At 34.5% G+C, this 15,675-nt stretch overlaps 2 protein-coding genes across 5 annotated transcripts in view; one reads left to right on the forward strand and one right to left on the reverse strand.

Annotated features, from left to right (window-relative positions):
- Ptp61f (Protein tyrosine phosphatase 61F) overlaps positions 1 to 11,701 on the reverse strand; it is a 48,380-nt gene extending 36,679 nt beyond the window's left edge. For all 3 annotated transcript variants that reach the window (XM_021336500.3, XM_021336499.3, XM_021336498.3), the window contains exons 1-2: positions 11,348 to 11,701; positions 9,591 to 9,752 (exon numbers count right to left, since the gene is read on the reverse strand). In XM_021336500.3, coding sequence (XP_021192175.2) covers positions 9,591 to 9,752; positions 11,348 to 11,434 — 249 coding nt within the window. In that variant the 5' untranslated portion in view covers positions 11,435 to 11,701. The remainder of the gene's footprint in view (positions 1 to 9,590; positions 9,753 to 11,347) is intronic.
- Positions 11,702 to 13,342: 1,641 nt separating this feature from the next.
- The window catches only part of LOC110377576 (ADP-ribosylation factor GTPase-activating protein 1), a 57,259-nt gene continuing 54,926 nt past the window's right edge, over positions 13,343 to 15,675 (forward strand). Inside the window, exons 1-2 of one of the 2 annotated variants that reach the window (XM_021336493.3) lie at positions 13,343 to 13,554; positions 13,640 to 13,807. In XM_021336493.3, the coding sequence (XP_021192168.3) occupies positions 13,495 to 13,554; positions 13,640 to 13,807 (228 nt within the window). In that variant the 5' untranslated portion in view covers positions 13,343 to 13,494. The remainder of the gene's footprint in view (positions 13,555 to 13,639; positions 13,808 to 15,675) is intronic. The other variant, XM_021336494.3, reaches the window with a different exon arrangement.

A 15,675-nucleotide genomic window follows, 5' to 3' on the forward strand; every position in this document is an offset into this window, starting at 1 on the left:
GTGAATGCATCAAAAATAATTGGCACCAACATGGCGGCCGCTGGGTCGGCTAGCATGTCTAGCATGGTGCATAATAAGGGATGCTTATTATATGCATGCGTCGCCATTGTTGGGGACGATATGCTGTCAAAGTGCAGTTTTGCTCGTAAATTATTTTAGTAAAATTGAAGCCTTAACCTCTTTATGGATGTATTAATACGCATTTACCCAATAGGCATGGTGAAAGAAAAAGTTATTAGTCAGTCTTTTAGATAACCCTAAAATAACAATATGTATGTGTAAAATATGGACGAATCAGAGCCACTATTTTTTATCAATATTAGTACGCTGATTCAATTCAGTTAACATCAGTCGAAAACAAACCTCAAAAAATAAAAAAAACTTTACAATCCATTTGTATTTGGAAATGGATGTATGTTAAAAATTTTATACTGACAATATTTTCATAGTTGCATAGTTCAAAGCAATTTTCAGCTTACGTCAGCAATTCTGGGTAAAACACTTTCGGCTTTTATGTTGAATCGTTGCGAAAAGCGATTCTGAAAACCCGACAGATTTACTAGAGCCTGCATGAAACATAGTTTGTGTGTTACTCAAGGATATAATGATCTGAATATTATCCCGAGTGCTGTTATGTAAGAACTGTTTAGGACACCCCGAAAAAAAATAGTGTTTAGCCTTCTACGATGCATGGCCATCTAAAATCGCCACTAAAATTGACATACCCACAGCACAGTCATTTATCCGTCAATTATAAGCATTAAATATAATATTTTTAGTTTACTGTAGTCTTTATACAAGGCCTACTTAACACAACTCTTTCTGACTAGCTGCGGACTTTCATGACCAATCGTTCAAAGGTTTTCAACAATCTCAAATCGCAAATTAAAGGATAGATAGGTTACAGAAATCCACCTATAGTAAACAAAAATGCACCCTAGTGCAGTAGAGGCAGCTAGTATTTCAATTTTATTATTAAAAAGTTTCGTAGCGACTAAATATGGACCAGAGCGGTTTAGCGCTGTCAGTCAACTTTAACTGTTGTTCATGTCATATGAACTGAAAGTTTTAAAAGCTTTTGTTGTATGCAGTTGTAAAATTTCGAATATATGTTGTAGTTTTTTTTTCGTTGTTCGTTTTAATTGTATTGGTGTAAAATGTGTACATATTTTAATATTCTCGTTGTACTGTATGTATTGGGTTGAGGAGGTCAAATAGGCAGACGCTCCTTAAAAACTGGTACTCAGCTGCATCCAGTTAGACTGGAAGCTGACCTCTAGCTTACTTGGGAAAGGTTAGGCAGATGATGGTATTGAAGTGTCCGTTTTCAAACGACTATATTTAAAATCACTGAATTGAAGAAAATAAATGTTATTTTAAATCCAATATACACATGGACATTTCACGATAAAATCAAGGACCCAGACCCAGAGATTCTCACACCTCCAAACACCGTACCAATTAAGTGCCGAAAACAGACTACGGCAAAGGTTTCGCTTTAAATTACAAAGGCTTGACGAGCGAACCAAATACTGAAGGGAGCCTGAGGGCTTTCGCAACCCGTTTACACGAGCGTTGTTCGACACCCATTACCTGTTAACTTGGAAATAAAAATACAGTTCCAATTCAAAGTGTTCAATGTAAAGCGTTTTCGTTGATTTCTACAAATTGCTACGAGCGTAGACCGCTACGCCGTAGACGGTGAAGGCGTAGGCATGTTTACAACTTAATGCTTTTGCGAGGCATTTGTTGAAAGTCTAGTTTTTCCTAAAATAACTGTTTGCTTTAAACATTGAATAAGAAAATTTAATAAATTACATTATAAAACCTGCGCAAGGCCGAAGAGTGCAACTTTTAAAATTGCTCATTTTTGCTCTTCCCGTAAAAAGTACTCAAGTTCAATTTTTAAGTACTTTATTGTTGTACTTTTAAAGATTCACTCTGCAATAGTTATTAGACTATACAGTCGCAGCGCTTTGGTCGGAAAAATGAAAGCCTCTTAGTAGTTCAGAACAAAGGGTTTACGTGAACTAAAACTATTACACGGTAATTATACATTTTGGTGCATTTATTCTTCCTTTGTTTGTTCGTTGAGCAGAGTACCTTTGTACAAAATAAAGGCTACTTTTTATTACGTATTTGGTTTGGTTACTGGTGACGAATTAAGCATAACACTTACATCTTCAACAGAATTTAGCAATTGTTAAGTCAAAACTTCGTACTGCTTACAGTCAGACCGGCTGCAGCTGAGTACCAGTGTTTTACATAGAGTAACTTCCTAACCTTCAATCCAGTTACCCGGGCAACCCAATACCCCTTGGTAAGACTGGTTGTCAGACTTACTGGTTCTGACAACGCATAACGACTGCCAAAGATGTTAATAGTGGTAGACTAAAATACGTAATTATTTATTCGTTATTTGTTTTCGAAAACTAATTAAGATTCATACTCATGCTTCATACGGTTTTTCAGTTATTCGCGGCCCGAACCGCGCACAATGCTTTGTTAGTATTGATTGCAATCAATCAGAGTGCTTGACGGCAATCGGAAAATGCAATGTGGATATGTTTTATAAAATCTTCAGCAATATTTTAATAAACAACCGGTACTGTATAAAGGAGCTTTGTAGAAATTATGTTTATAGAGTCAATAAATAGCTTTTTTCTTTTCAATACTCAGTCTCTTTGGCTCGGCGAACGGAGGACCAAAAAAAGAAACCCTTTGAGCCAACGTTTGCGTCTACTCGGAAAGAGTAGCTTTCCAACAGTGAAATAATTTTTCAAATCCGTTCGGTAGTTGCGGATCGTTTAGGTTTTTTACAAACGAAAAAAATATTTCCTCTTGGTTATATGAGAATACTATTTCATTTTTTTTATTTGTTATTGTTTGTAATATTTATACTGAGGTTTTTTTAGTAACTTTAGGGTGGGAATCTATTATTTTAAAGCTGGGTACTAACTGAAGTTACCAGGTGTGTACTAGTATTACGCGGAAACCAGTGAACCGCTCGATACGTGACTGACTACATTAATACTTGACGTGCGAAATGTTACATTATACCTATTCAATTATCATCTGCCTTAACTCTTCGCAAATATGTTGGGGTCGGCTTCCAGTCTAAATGGATGCAGCTGAGTACCAGTGTTTTACAAGGAGCGACTGCCTATCTGACCTCCTCAACCCTGTTACCTGGGTAACCCAATAGCCCTTGGTAAGACTGGTTGTCAGACTTAATGGCTTCTGACTACCAGTAACGACTGCAAATGATATTCAACTATAGTTTACCGTGCCTTCCAATACACGGTATACTTAGAAAGTACACACGTTATACCCGTACAATATACTAGGAATATTCTCTAGGGGTTTCCCATCACTATTTCAAGAAACCTGCAAACATCTTCACGGCTGTTATCGAGATCTCGGGAATAGAGGTTTACTGGCAGTCTAGACGGTAGCGATTGTTAACTCTCAGTCGTATGTGCTGACAGTTTAGAGAGAAATAGCTAAGTATCCAGACGCTTTAAATAATTTATAGTTGTTATTTGCAAAATTTACTTGAAATATGATATAATTTGTTATACATACATATTTTTTTTTAAATTCACGTTTATAAGTAAGGCTGAAAATCTTTAATATGCGATTTACGCTCGTCTGGATGAGATGTTATTATAAATAAGCAGTACCTATGTACTAGTTTATGTTATTACTTCTTCTACCATGTGTTTACTGCGTTTATAAATGGTAAAATAATAAAAATGCCTACTACAAATGGGCTTGAAATAACAGATATGGACACATAATCATTATCATCAACCGAATTCACAGTAACAGAGAAGCATGAAACCCAAATAAAAAGTACACAGACATACAAGTCCATACTTTTGTGGCCACTTTACAAAGTTTCAACTATTACAATGAAATTGGTTTAACATGAACCGAAATATAATGTTTGAAATGATCATGTCATCATCATTAATTTAAGAGCCCAGCTCTTGTCGGTGCCTACCATTTACGACTATCTAGCCAACTCCTGAACTTCCATATGTGTCGAAAAAATAATGAAGTGATGATGTATTATAACCAAAATATAACGTATGAAATGATGATGTATTATCGGGACCCACGAATTCGCGTCGCGCCGCAGACGGCTTAACAAACGGATGTGAAGTGAATTGCAGTCGATGCACTGTAGGTAGCTACTAAATTGATTTATTTAAAGGCCGAATTCAGTTACAACAACACGCTTTTAAGATAATTTAAAAGGACATATTCAAAGGCTACATTTCTTTTTAATTCTAACTCTCCGATAATGGGCTTTCTGGAGGAGCCGATTTCTTAAGAAATAAGCTGTGCCTTTGTATACTTGATTGTTCTAATTTTCTTCTTGTCTGTGTACTGGGTACATAAACTTAAATAAATAAAGGCATTTTGTGAGCTAATATTATAAACTGACATTACAAGTCATGAGAAAGGGAAGTATATAAATTCCTTCAATAAAGTATCTTGGCCGCGTTTATAAAAAGATTCGAGATCGAGCGCAATTGAACACTCGTATCGGTAACTATGCATCTGAATAAGATGTTGATAGAATAAGCACGTGCAGTTTTCTAATTCAGTCGTTATTGTAAGGCAATTGAATAAAATGCAGCTATGTATTGTTGGACACTTCATAAGTAAGTCATGCCGACTGACTAGTTGATAGCGCATTCTGTCCGAGTATACAAGATTGTATTGGCATATTCGACCACGCACGAGAGCCCTCGAAAAAGTGTTTCACTCAAACCCTGGGGGAACTTTTTCCCATACCCGGATAAAACACAGCTTATGACACCCGTGCGTAGTGTAGCTGCACGACAGTGAATTTTTTTTCAAATGAGCTCAATAGTACAACAATACTATCTAATATTTTGTTACCTTTCAGTCACAACGTGTTTGAAAACGCAACATTTCCAATAGTTAAATAGACATTACTTACAAAGTTTTTTCAAAGTTATTACCTAACAGGGTTATACATATGAAAATAAGTTTTAAATCCCTAGCCACTAACAGTTTCGGTCACGGAACGGCCAAGTGAGTGACCCGACATAAGCCGTTCGTACAAAATGAGGAATAAGTGGCTCACTTACTCGCAATTTGTGTCAGCTTGAGCTTTGTAAAACAAACAAATAACGTCCAACCAATAAAGGTAACTCAATAATGCATTGGAAAATATATTTCTCATATTCCTTGAAGTCTATTTCTATTTAGAAGCCCGCAAGCCGATTTATATGTTATAAGACGTGAAGCAAACGTTAGAAATGTCATGATGTTACAAAAATCGGTAAAGTGCGAGTCGGAATCGCGCACGATGTGTTGCGTACCATTTCCGTACATAAGCAAGTTTAATGGGAAGTTTAATTGTTATAACGACAACACATCATCTGTGAAAATTCTAACTGTCACGGTTCTTGAGATACTTATACAGTCTAGTAATAGAGCAAGAGCGACTTCTTAGTAATTGGGTCCATTTTACCTTTTGGGTATGGAACTCTAAAATTAAAGTGCAACTAAACGGTTTTCTAGGAACAAAATACTGTAAAGCATTTTTCTTTTCAATTATATTTACGATAACTTAGCATTGGAAACGTTTGATCTTTCTGTCCTTAAAGAAAATATTGCAATATTGGTACTTAAGACTAAGTAAGGTTGCAATATTGGCTTGCATTTTCAATTTCTTTTGGTCTTGAGAAAAGCAAGCAATTTCATTTAAAGAAGTTCATTTCTCTCGTAGGAACAAAGGACAAATCCTTCCGATAGTACGTACCGAGAGACATAAAATAAAAACAATTCTCGGAATATCGGAGACGACTCAAAAGAATCGATGAAAGCTGGATTATTTTGTTTTTACCTTACAACGTTTTATAGGAAGCACAGCTTTGTAGTTGTGTAATTGAAAGAGTAGCAAAGGTACCTACTGTCTGAAAGAGTATGACAAAGTACTACACATTAAGATGTGTAGTGCAGCTTAAGCTTACGACATAGGAGATTTTAGTGCGGGTACAAATGCATTGAATTCGTATTGTCGATATGTAGCTACTAGTTTTCTTTTATCCACTTTTATGCCTGTAGCACACCTCCGCTGCGAAACAACAACTGCGAAACCGCTGCGTGAGTTTCGCTGTGCAACAGTACTACACTTACGCGAAACTATAATAGCGAAACAAAGCGAAACCTAAAACTAGAACAGTTGATTCCTATTTCGCTCATAAAAATTGTCGATTGCTACAGACGCGTCCGAGATACACGCGGAACCGCTCCAAAATGGCGGACAACGGGCGGAGATGTAGACGGCGCCTAAGCAAATGAGCGAAATCATGTTAGAAAGAGACAACGTCATAGTCAGTTTTGTACGTTAGAGCAGGGAATTTCGCTTTTAATTTGCCGGCCAACAACTCACAGCGAAACTATGGCGGTTTCGCCCTTTGGGTTTCGCAGCGGAGGTGTGCTACAGGCATTAATAACTTGATCATTAGATGTTCATTAGTACATATTCCTGAATATAATCATCGATAATTCCCAATTTTATTTGGGGTAAGCGTCAACAGGTCGTTTTCTCCTTCCATGCTCGTTTATCTGCCGTCATCTCACAAGTAACATTCTTTCTAACCATATCGACTTTCACATAATCCATCTTTCATATCCCTGAATTTTATAAGAATTCCAAATATGTAGTGACTTTAATAATGAATTTAATGCAAAACAACCCAGTATCAAACTCATTACCATGTTAAAATTAATATAAAGCAAAATATTAACTTTAGCAAACATACTGTTTAGAACAGTTGTGGTGTGAACAAATAATTTCGTGTTAATCGTCAAATATTAACATTTTGGCAGTTTCAATATTAACTGGAGTAATACCGCAAATTACATTTTAATCGTGCTGTTAAAGCTTTGCAGTGGACAGGTTAAACCTCTGACACGAGAGTTAACTAATGTGAAATCTATACTAATATAATAAAGACAAACCATATTTTTGTTTGCTTGTACCCTAAAGGCTCATTAGAAAAATTATTTTACTATTGGAAAGCTACACTCTTCCCGAGTAACATAGGCTATATTTCATCCCGGTACGAGCAGTAACTCCCACGGGACGCGGGTGAAACCGCGAGACAACGGCTAGTATTTACTAAAAATAACACCTTGTACTCAGAACTATGTCAGTTCGACACAAAATATGATATTGCACACTAGATTTTAATGGGAACTCGTCCACCTAACGAGTTCTGCGATTCACGGAAAAGGTATATTACAAAGTTGGTTTCCTATTTTTTAACTTTTCTCTCGTCAGCGTTGCAGGCCCTTAATGATGTTTTATTACTGTCCACCTTTGTACACAGAAGATAATTATAATTAAGTTTATAGTGACTATCTACGACATATAGATAATTAATATTATATATCAGACAATCCATCCATTACTTATTTGTTCTTCCTCTCTGTCTCTCTCTCTCTATCAATTCAAAGTCTCTAAAGGTCGTTCCCATTAATTACACACTCAGTCAAATCTGGTCATCGGTCACAGTCCTCTCAACGTACTCATTTCTTCTACTCTCTTCTTAGTTATATCTAAGTATATAAATCCGTCAAGTCAATATTAAAACATCTCCCCTAATATTCTGCCTATCAGGCAGCCACGACAATGCATTTTTCAACGTATTTGCTGTACAAAATTCCCTGTATCCGATATTTAGCTGGAAGCGCTCTTTGTTCACGTCGCATGGGAGGCAAACTACAGTCAGTTGGAGTTCATAAAATACTTTTTGCCGTTATAAAATGTCACTAACTATCATATGAATAAAGTTAGTTGAAAACATGCGACTGAGTTTAGTTCAAACATCCTAATGGTGAATGTACATGGAGCCGAACGCGCCAACTAGTTCATATACTCCTTAGACAGTCAATTTAATTACGCAATCTCCAATATTAACCAATTTGCACAATGTTTCATTCCTACTGCAAAAGTTATTTTGAAAACTTGTCAATTTGAAATTAATTCAGTAGTAGTTCTCTAATTAAAAGTGAAACAAGGCATGATAAAATTAATATTCTCTTTTGTAAAAAAAATAAGTACATAAACAGTGCGCAAAACCTCATACTCAATTAAATTGTCAAAAGCATTTTACTATATTAACCGCATTTTCATTATTTGCTCATATTTTCCTCTTTTCACGGAATACGTTCAAAAATCGCCAATCCGAATATTAAATGTGAATTCGTAATCGACAAAGCTAACCGATATTGAATCGCGGTTTGATTCATAACTTTGTCAAAAAAGGTTTATTTCAACAGCATACATTTAACCTTTAACCTGTAAAATAGTGATGAAAATATTTTTTATGTACCTGATTTGTTTGTTGGTAGTTTGCATGTTAGTGTAAATAAATGTAATGGTTTTTATTTTTTTGTGAATCGTACCAATTATTTTTTGTGTTTTATTTTGTGATCAATTCAGAACTGTTTTGGTCAAACGTCACCGAAATCAAACAGTTTTGTGCTTAGGTATTGTGACAAATAAAAAAGGAGTGTGCATCATTTTGTAACAATTGAGGAAAACTATTTAAAGCGCACTGAAAATATTGATACCAGTTAGATATCAGGAAAAATATAACTGATGTCATTTCATAATAGATTTAAACTGTTAAACGATATTACTGTTCATTATTATTATTTAACCTTTATTGTTATATGTATGTGTATTTTAATTATTCTTTATAATTTCTATTATAGGTCGTAATTTACTTCGTTTTCAATAGTTTAAAGGAAATGATTATAAGGAAGGAAAATTAAGATATTCTTTATAATATATTATCATTCTCATTACGAAAAAAATATTCACATTTGAATTTGAAACTTTCCTCATTATAAGTTTCGAGTAAATGCCACTTTGAAAAAGTTAAAAAATGTAACTTCGTCGTGACTTTTGTAGTTTTTAATAAGTTTACTTTGCTGTACTTTTAAGTTTTAATAAATATAACGATATTTATTTATTAGCTTTTTAAGCTTTATTTTTAAGAGATTCCTTGTCCATCAGTGGTTTTTACAGTTTGAAGCAATCCTTCTGTTAAGTTTTATATGTGTTGTTAGTTCATTATGAAATTGAAAACTGAAATTATGAAAATCATCTCACACAACAATCGGTTACTCATAAAAATGAGCAAGGAGTATTTAATAGACACAAACCTTTGCTGAACACTGTCCACTGGCACCATTCTGCAGACACTGACTAAGGCCCAAGTTCACCGACAACATAAAAGTTTGTTTTTCTTAAAACAACTGTTATTTACTTAGACTTAAACCGTCGTACCCCAAAAACTTTTAAAGGTTAGTTTAAGACTTGTCTAAAAAAAAAACAGATTATGACGTTGACATAAATATGGTTCATTTTGCAACCACAATTTTTTTAGACAAGTGTAAAACAGATGTTTAGTATGTAAGGGCAAAAAAGTTTTGTTTTCAGAAAACTGACATTTATATGGTCGGTGAACTTGGGCATAAGATTGATGTAGTCCTGTCCACTGTGACCGACCAAGGAGTTTGAAAGCACTTACCGTTACATAGTTAGCGTTGATGTAGTCCCTCTCACATCGCTTCAGCACAACCCTGGTGTGGTCGAAGGGGTTGACGTCACGGTAGCGGTTCAGTGGCTTGTTCTGCGGCTTCTTGGCTTCGTTCCACGAGTGCTGGTACTGTTGGCATTGCAAGCCAATTTTCTGTTGGACAATTGGATGTATTAGTTAGGGATTAAGAGATTGTGTTTTGTATGCCCTAGAATGTAAGACTAACGAACGAAGAAATTAATTGTAATTTACTTTTATCATTGACAATTTATGTTTTTGTTATGAAGTACACTGCGGTAGCAGGATCTATCTATACCTAATATGTATCTAAATAAGGCATTTTTTTGAAATATTTGACTAGAGTCAAAGACTTGAAGGCAAGATACTTTAGGATTAAGGATCAGTGGGGTGAGGGCACCATAACTGGAAGTCTTTTAATCTTGGTGATTGATGAGACAAAAGTAGAGGCGGGTTACTGAAGATCGAAGTCAAATCATGGAGAAGAATGGGTAAGAAAGTCCATGATCCAAGATTAAGCTAATTGGCGAACTTTGGGGGAGGCTTTGGTCCAGCAGTGGACGTCTTTGGCTGAAATGATGAAGAAGAATGGATGGAAGGAGGATGAAATTGATGTTTATCCAAGAATTTGTGCAAAACATATACAGTAGCAAGAGATGCGCGCGCGCAGCTTAAGCCGCAAGAGTTGTTATAATTATGATACTTTAAGGCCTAAGTTCACCGAATGAAACTACGAATCATTCATTTATCAAAAACAACAGTTGTTTAAAGAAAATTGATGTTTTTTCTGGTGAACTTTGATCTAAGAATGGTAAATAATATAAAATACTCATTGGTTATTTTCTACTTTTGATTTTCAATATACATTTTTGAGGGAAATCAGAATTTCAAGTCAAACCATCTTAGGTTTTGGTAAAAAATAGCTGTTCTGTTCTTGGATTTGAATTTTGTGACTTGACTTTTTCTCTTTTACCTTATGTGAAATTATTAGATTATTTGGTTATAATGATTTTTCAGTTAGTGTTATAATTTTGTTTAATTATAATAGTGTCTTGTATTGTTTTCATAATAATAACAAACCTTTATTGATTTATAGTATAAAGATTGCTGAGTATAAAGATTGATTATAGTGGATCATGTGCAGTTTTCCTTGCCAGGCTATTAGATACTCTTATATAGTCTTGTGTGAGGACAAAATAGTGCCAATCTCGTTGAACTGTTTCACAGTACAATTTTTAGTAACAACAATTTTGTTTTATATTTAGGTACCTACATTTTTACTTTTTATAATGTATGCATGTAGCAGTTCTAAGTGTATGATGGTACATTCAGTGGCTGTATAAATATGTAATACCTATGTGTATAATCCAACTAATATTATAAATGCATAAGTTTGTCAAAATATATGTATGGATGTGCATGTATTATTAGTTAGTAGAATAGTAAACATCATTTCATTTAGTAGACAATTATAACCTGTGGGTAAAAGGGGAAGGGGAAAGACATGTAATTTTACTTATAACGATTTATTAAACTTCGAAAATAAAGTTGCAATCGCAGTTATTTCAATGCCACGGCTAAAATGCGCGAGCCAAAACACTTACTTGTTCAAGAAAAGGCGTAAGATGTCGAAAGTTAAAGAAATCGCGAGTCGGAAGAAGTTCACTGGGAATGTTGTTAGTTTTTAGCGCGTGGCACATACACACACCGCGTTCCACCTACGCACTCACCTGATAGACCAATGCCCAAGCATTCTTAGATACGATCTCCATGTACTCCTCCTCAACTTTGTTGTTGTAGACGTTGTTTTGACTCATTGTTAAACTTGTTTCCTTCTTTTGCTCACTCTTAACGAAGTATTGTTTGGGTGTCGAGTACCGCAAACAGTACGAGTTTGGAAGTTATTAACAACCGGTACAGGCGGATGATATGATGTAAATAACGAATGTACCTAATGCAGGTAATATGCAAGTTTTATAACGACCCGTAACAACTGTCCCAGCGACGAAATCAAAATGATTTAGTTTTGGATAGCGGCCTTCGACATGAGTGCACCCACCGCTGTCGGATTTAGTGTTGTCAGATTTTGTTTACAAAATGTCTGCTTTCGAAAAATTCTACCGTGATTCGCGGTAGTTTTTATTTTTATCTGTGCATATTCAAAATAATAATCACGTTAGTTTTAAATGCCATATTTGAGGATGTAATCCGCTTCTCATAGCATCCCCGGGGGTCACATAAACTACACTCTCAATCCAGTCGAAAGTGATAAGGATGATATTATTTTGACACTTTTTATTATTAACGGTAAAACCTTTATATCTTACAATTTTCTTTATTCGAGTAACAAAATTTTAATGTTGAAAACAATGAACAATTTTTTGTTTGTTTTCCTAGCTGCTGGCTAGTTGGCGCTGATATTGGTACATTTCAGGAGCGTCATTATATCGTAAACACTGACCTCTATATTTACACACTGGACCGGCTGTTCCGTACGTTTGACAGCAATTTTTTTGTGCCCATTTGAAGCGCCAATATCGTCTAAGCGAGTGTCCACAGAACTAATTTTGACGTATAATTTAATTTCAAATGGCTGTGAGAGACGTGTTTGTTCATTGGTTCACTGTAAAATAATTTTAGTACCACGAACACTCGCTACGTCTAACAGCGCCAAAATGGCAATTATCAAACGGGCACAAAAGCACGTTGACAACAGCCTGTCCAGTGGTAAATATCGTCAGTCAGTGATCGTAAATGAGCAATTAAAAAATAAAATAATATTGAATAAAAAGGAGGTTTTGAAATCAATTCGTGTGGAAATCTGTTACTATATTTCAGTTTATTGCAAAGTTTTTGCTTTATTGAGCCTTGCTACAGATTATAAAGGACTCGGCGCTATGTTTTCTTTAGCTTTGGCATTTTGGCAAAGGCCCAGAAATGCAGTAGTACAACGTCATCTATTGAGTACTTCGAAACTATTTTTTTAAATTCTCATATGGGATGTGATGTTTTTGAGAATTAAACGGGTTAAAAATGAGTTTTAAAAGGGAACTCCACCAATGGGAGGTTTTTCTTTCTGTGAATTAAAAATCCCCAAGAAAGTGAAAAATTCAGATTTCTAGTCAAATCTTTATCTCTCGGGACATTCGGATAATAATCTGCCTGATTTCGTATCTCCTTTTATTCCATTTCTATTTGCTTTTTTTATTGATGATCACAAGTACTTTTCGTTAAACGACCTCAAAATTCTACGACAAATATAAGATACCTATGTCGCTCCGTTCGTTCTAGTAACATCATCAGAACCACCAGCGCTATCTAGGTATCAGATATAGAAAATCCTCATTGTGCCGTATGCCGATAAAAGTTTGTTCAATTTAACTATTTGTACATAACGGAATAAATGCTCATATTTATGTTTTTTATTCACAGATTACATTTATTTTTTATTATTTTATAAGAAAACTTTGATGATTTCACATCATCAGAACCACCAGCGCTATCTAGGTATCAGATATAGAAAATCCTCATTGTGCCGTATGCCGATAAAAGTTTGTTCAATTTAACTATTTGTACATAACGGAATAAATGCTCATATTTATGTTTTTTATTCACAGATTACATTTATTTTTTATTATTTTATAAGAAAACTTTGAAATCAATTTTAGCTATAATAGAAAACTTAACGAACCACTACGCAACTGCTAAGTTGGCAACACTGAATGTCAGTGAGTGCCAAGTGGAGGTATGAATTTTTTTGACAATTAACAACAATTCGTGGTGTTTGCGTGTGATAATTTCTCTAATGTCCCCAATGTGTATATGCTGCATAATACTTTAATCATTTACTTCGCTATTCCCACCTGTAAGCTAAGAAATGGCTTCCCCACGAACACGTAGGAAGCTGAACTCTATACGAAATATAGACGACAATAATGTAAGTCACTGTGCGTTTAATTGGGCCCCTTATGTTGAGGAATAATTGGTGTTACTAACTGAAGAATTGTCGTGATATTTTCCAGAAATGTTTCGAGTGTGGTACGTTGAATCCTCAATGGGTTTCGGTCACGTACGGCATCTGGATATGCTTAGAATGCTCCGGGGTTCACCGAAGCCTCGGGGTGCACCTTTCCTTCGTCCGCAGTGTCACCATGGACAAATGGAAAGACATTGAGCTAGAAAAAATGATGGTAAGACTGCCTTCTTCATTATTCCACCTTTAGCATAAAAGTTTCTATGGTAATTAGTAGATAATTTCATCAAAATCGAAAGTTTTAAAAGATACTTTAGTGCTTGCGATTTCGTAAAGAAGTTAGTAACAAAATGCACAAATTATACCTCCTACTGCTTCAGAACTTCTCCAACTATCTCCTTACTTAGCTCAAATTATTGTGGCTGTGATGTAACACAAATAAATGTTATTTTACTAACTGGCTTCTACACAAAGTTATAAAAATACTTTCAGTTAATATAAGGATATCTAAAACTTCTATTGCACATGCTGAACTTAAAAATCGTCTTTATCAATACATTATTAATTTTCCATATAATACTGTCTCATAATTATTTACCCCTATATTAAGAATTTTTGACTATACAAGAAGTTGATATAAAGTAATCTTGAGACAAATTAAGAACAAATGAAACCGCATTAAAAAGAAAAAGAAGGATTCATATCAGCAACTATTTAGTCACTGGGCTATTGTTCATTATTTCACAAGAGAGTGTACAATGCTCATTGTTAGATCCGTTGTGTACTAGATTCATAACCAAACTATTTCTGGTTGATTCAGGCACCAGTTTTATCTAAAATGACCAAATTAACTGCTTGTTTGTTGCTAATTATAAAACAATAGAAAATCGATTGTGTCTTGGTATATGAGCGCTCCAACGTACAACAGGTTAAAGAAACATTAATTTGGCCTAAAGATACATATTTCTTTTTAAAAAAAGCAGTATCAGAGAAAAGGCATTTTTTTTATTCAACTAATTTTACTTATGTACAAACAAAAACAAAACATTCCCAATATCTATAGATTTTGATATCAGTCTATTGTGATTTTCATTAAAATGAGGTCCGAAAGGAAAGTGCTGGCAAATCAAGTTTATAATATTTATTATATAGGTTTTGTCCCAGTTTTATGTGTAGTTTATTATATAGGTTTGTCCCAGTTTTATGTGTAGAGAGTATAAATTGAAACAGATATCACTTCCCCTCACTTTCCGTAAAGATTCATTACTCCTTTAAGCAGATTCAATAGTATTGTATGATGTTGAGGTGACAGGTAACCCATTGGCTCATGTTAAGGCTACAGTTGACTGAAGTAAAATATAAATACAATGCAACTTACAATTGTCTCAGAGAGACATCTTTTCAAACATTCTAGTGTTGTGTAACCAGCCTTGACTATTGCAACCAAATCATTTTCTCTTGAAAACATTCAAAATTCAACTCTATGTTGCATGAGATAGAGATCAGAACTCCTTTTTAAGTAAAGTTGTGATTGACATAACACCAATCAAATTTGAACTTTCTTCTCTTTTGAATAGAGCTCAGATTTAGTTTTTATATAATTAACTTGTGATGTAACTTTTGTAGATAGTAGTTATTCAGTAGTTGACTTAATGTGGATATAATCAGTTGTGATAAGAATGTGTCATATTAGAATGGTGAATAATAAACTAAATTAGAATCTTTATTATGAATGAATTCAGCAGGATATGTAGGTATTGAAACTGACCTAATTTTTTTCATCAGTGACAAGAAATGACCTCATTATTTAAATCACTAGTGATACCATATGCGTTATATTATATATGGATAAATTCCTTCTCATCTCATCCTTCTCGTTTATTAAACAAAAACAACTATGTAAAGTCCCATTTCTGTAAGATTATGTTTTTTCCGTTACATCAGTCATTTCGCAATTACTATTATGTAAAAGTCACTTGGTGGTATTTTAGATTTAAAGTGACTATCACATTTATAAAAAAGGCAAGTTGCTTCCTACGGTTTTGCCCGTTTAGGGAACTGCTTTTCATACAAGGATGAAATATA

The sequence above is a fragment of the Helicoverpa armigera genome, chromosome 1, assembly GCF_030705265.1.
Source record: "Helicoverpa armigera isolate CAAS_96S chromosome 1, ASM3070526v1, whole genome shotgun sequence".
Lineage (NCBI taxonomy): Eukaryota > Metazoa > Arthropoda > Insecta > Lepidoptera > Noctuidae > Helicoverpa > Helicoverpa armigera.